The 2,687-nt window shown below is 36.1% G+C and overlaps 1 protein-coding gene across 1 annotated transcript; it reads left to right on the top strand.

The window, feature by feature from the left end:
• Window positions 1–357: 357 nt before the first annotated feature.
• LOC104467609 (coiled-coil domain-containing protein 102B-like) lies at window positions 358–960 on the top strand (the record flags this gene model as incomplete). Its single annotated transcript, XM_010081440.1, has 1 exon — window positions 358–960. A coding segment is annotated over exon 1 (603 nt), but the record flags the coding sequence as incomplete, so codon positions are not given.
• Between the last annotated feature and the right edge of the window lie 1,727 nt (window positions 961–2,687).

Below are 2,687 nucleotides of genomic sequence, written 5' to 3'. Positions count from 1 at the left end.
ACATATATTAATTCCATTTAATCTTGTCGTGAAGGAAGAAATCTTTTTCCTGGTTTCTCTACACTCAAAAATTTTCAAAAGCACTATGATTATTTAATGACACCTCCTTTGCTAGCAATTCCAAATCTAGTAGTAGGTATGTCTGTTCATGCTGTACTCAAAAAGTATTACATAAAAATATATTTAATAGCTATTTCTTGTTGATGAAGCACATTTCTAAAACATCAACTGTATTACTGAGATTATCTCATTATTGTAGATGTAAAATAAACTACTGTTTGAGGTTACTCGTATAACTTAATTGAGGGAAACTAAATTATTGTCTTTCTTTGTGTTTTTTAGGAGTGAAGTTAGTTTATGAATCAAAACATGAATTTAGGCTGTGTTCAGAAACTAATGGAAGAACCACAGGTTTTTGGGACCCAACCAAGACAACCTTATAAATTAGCTGGAGGTTGCCAGCCAGGTAGTCCTCTGTGTAATTCAGATCTACCATCTCAAAGTTTCTACCCATATTCATCTCATTATCCATATATGCATATGAATTACAGCAGTGACTGGGAAATTTTTGAAGCAGTAAGAATTCGGGAACTGGAAGAAGTCAAAGCCAGAGCAGCCCAAATGGAGAAGACCATGCGCTGGTGGTCAGATTGTACTGCTAACTGGAGGGAGAAATGGAGCAAAGTTAGAGCAGAAAGAAATAAAGCTCGAGAGGAAGCAAGACACTTGAGAATCAAATTAGACAGTGTTGTAAAAGAACTGAGTATGCTTAAAAAAAGAAATCAAGATTTATTAAGTGAGAATGAAAACTTCAAGAATGTAACTGCTTGGAAAACAGAATTCAGTTGCTCAGAAATATCTATTAAAAAAGACCTAAACCAGTTAACATTTCTGGAACGAGAACCTGTGAAAGATCAGGACAATACTGAGAAGATTCCTGGGGCAGAAGACATGAAGAAGGTAAATAATGGGGAATTTTTTTTAGTTCATGAAGAAGTGAGAGATTATGCATATGTATCTAGAAATTGGATTTTTCAAGGATCTTGACCAAAACACTACATGATCCATTCAATCATAAAGCTATTTTTGTCACCCATCTATAATTCCTAATATAGAGAAACACAGAAAATCATTCATACCCTTCAACTATGGCGAAAAATTTAAGTAACAAAGGCTGACTCATATCTAATAACTGAGAGCATTGTTCTGACTCTCTCATGTTTTAAAGTAACAGATTGCCTCTATTATGTGAATTCTCCATGTTTTGTGTACTCCTTTTTTTTTTTTACCTCCAAAAAGCAGTGTAGGTTCGAGAGCATTGTTCTGACTCTCTCATGTTTTAAAGTAACAGATTGCCTCTATTATGTGAATTCTCCATGTTTTGTGTACTCCTTTTTTTTTACCTCCAAAAAGCAATGTAGGTTCCTAGCTTCTGAAATAAAATAGTTTAACTGTCCCTTAGCACAACTTCAGAAATGTGGGAAGAGGTGAGGGAAATTCTTCTGCAAAGTCACAAGATTTTTTGTTTGGTAAGGAGAGCAATTAAGGTGTTACACAGAATCAAGTATGCACGTGGTTTAATACAACTCCTAGTTCTATACAAAAGAACCAGATATATTAAGGGGGCATCCACATCTTCTCTGGGCAACCTGTTCCAGTGCCTCACCACCCTCACAGAAAAAAATTTATTCCTAATATCTAGTCTAAATCTACCCTCTTTCAGCTTAAAACTGTTACCCCTTGTCCTGTCGCTACACTCCCTGATCAAGAGTGCTTCCCCATCTCTCCTGTAGGCCCCCTTGAAGTGCTGGAAGGCTGCTATAAGGTCTCCCCTGGGCCTCTTCTCCAGGCTGCACAACCCCAACTCTCTCAGCCTGTCCTCATACGGGAGGTGCTCCAGCCCTCTAATCATTATTGTGGCCTCCTCTGGACTGTCTCCAACAGGTCCATGTCCTTCCTGTGCTGAAGACTCCAGAGTTGGATGCAGTACTCCAGGTGCGGTCTCACGAGAGCAGAGTAGAGGGAGAGAATCACCTCTCTCGACCTGTCTTCATAGACAACACTGTGTAAAAACTGTACTTGTTGTCTGACAGATAGCAGTCATTGTAGATGTAGGAAAGTTTTTCTCACATTGTAGTAAATTTTTTTCTTCAGTTCAATGAAATTGTCAGGATCTTAGGCCTGAATGTATTATGTTCAGGATTTTCACTCACTCTGTAGTGCACATAAATTACATTATATTCTTATGAATTCTGGAAAAAAAAAAACCATTGTGTTAATATTGAGAATAAATTTGGCCAACTAATGTGTGTCTTTCATATTTTTTGACAGACAAATGGGCAATAGGAAGGAAATGACACAAAATATGTATGAACAGTTTATCTTTCTCCTCAGCAGAAAATAATGCACTACTTGAAAACTGAAACTTTATAAATGAGTGGAAAATAGTCTTATCTTTTGAGCAGCTTCTAGTATTTTCTGGTGTAGATTTAGACATTCTGCTAAAAACTCAGGCGAACAAAGTGGTATGAAATAGGACTGTTGGTAATCTGCTAAAATTATATTAGCTTTTAAACGTAATTCATCAAAAGTTATAAAATTTAAATACATTTCTAAAGGAAACTCCTATTTACAAGAGATGTTCAGTCTTCCTAATAAACATGTTTTATTTTTTAATGATTTTTTTT

Source organism: Pterocles gutturalis, unplaced genomic scaffold (assembly GCF_000699245.1).
Source record: "Pterocles gutturalis isolate BGI_N339 unplaced genomic scaffold, ASM69924v1 scaffold26874, whole genome shotgun sequence".
Classification (NCBI taxonomy): Eukaryota; Metazoa; Chordata; class Aves; order Pterocliformes; family Pteroclidae; genus Pterocles; species Pterocles gutturalis.
This window is presented reverse-complemented; position numbering and strand designations above follow the sequence as displayed.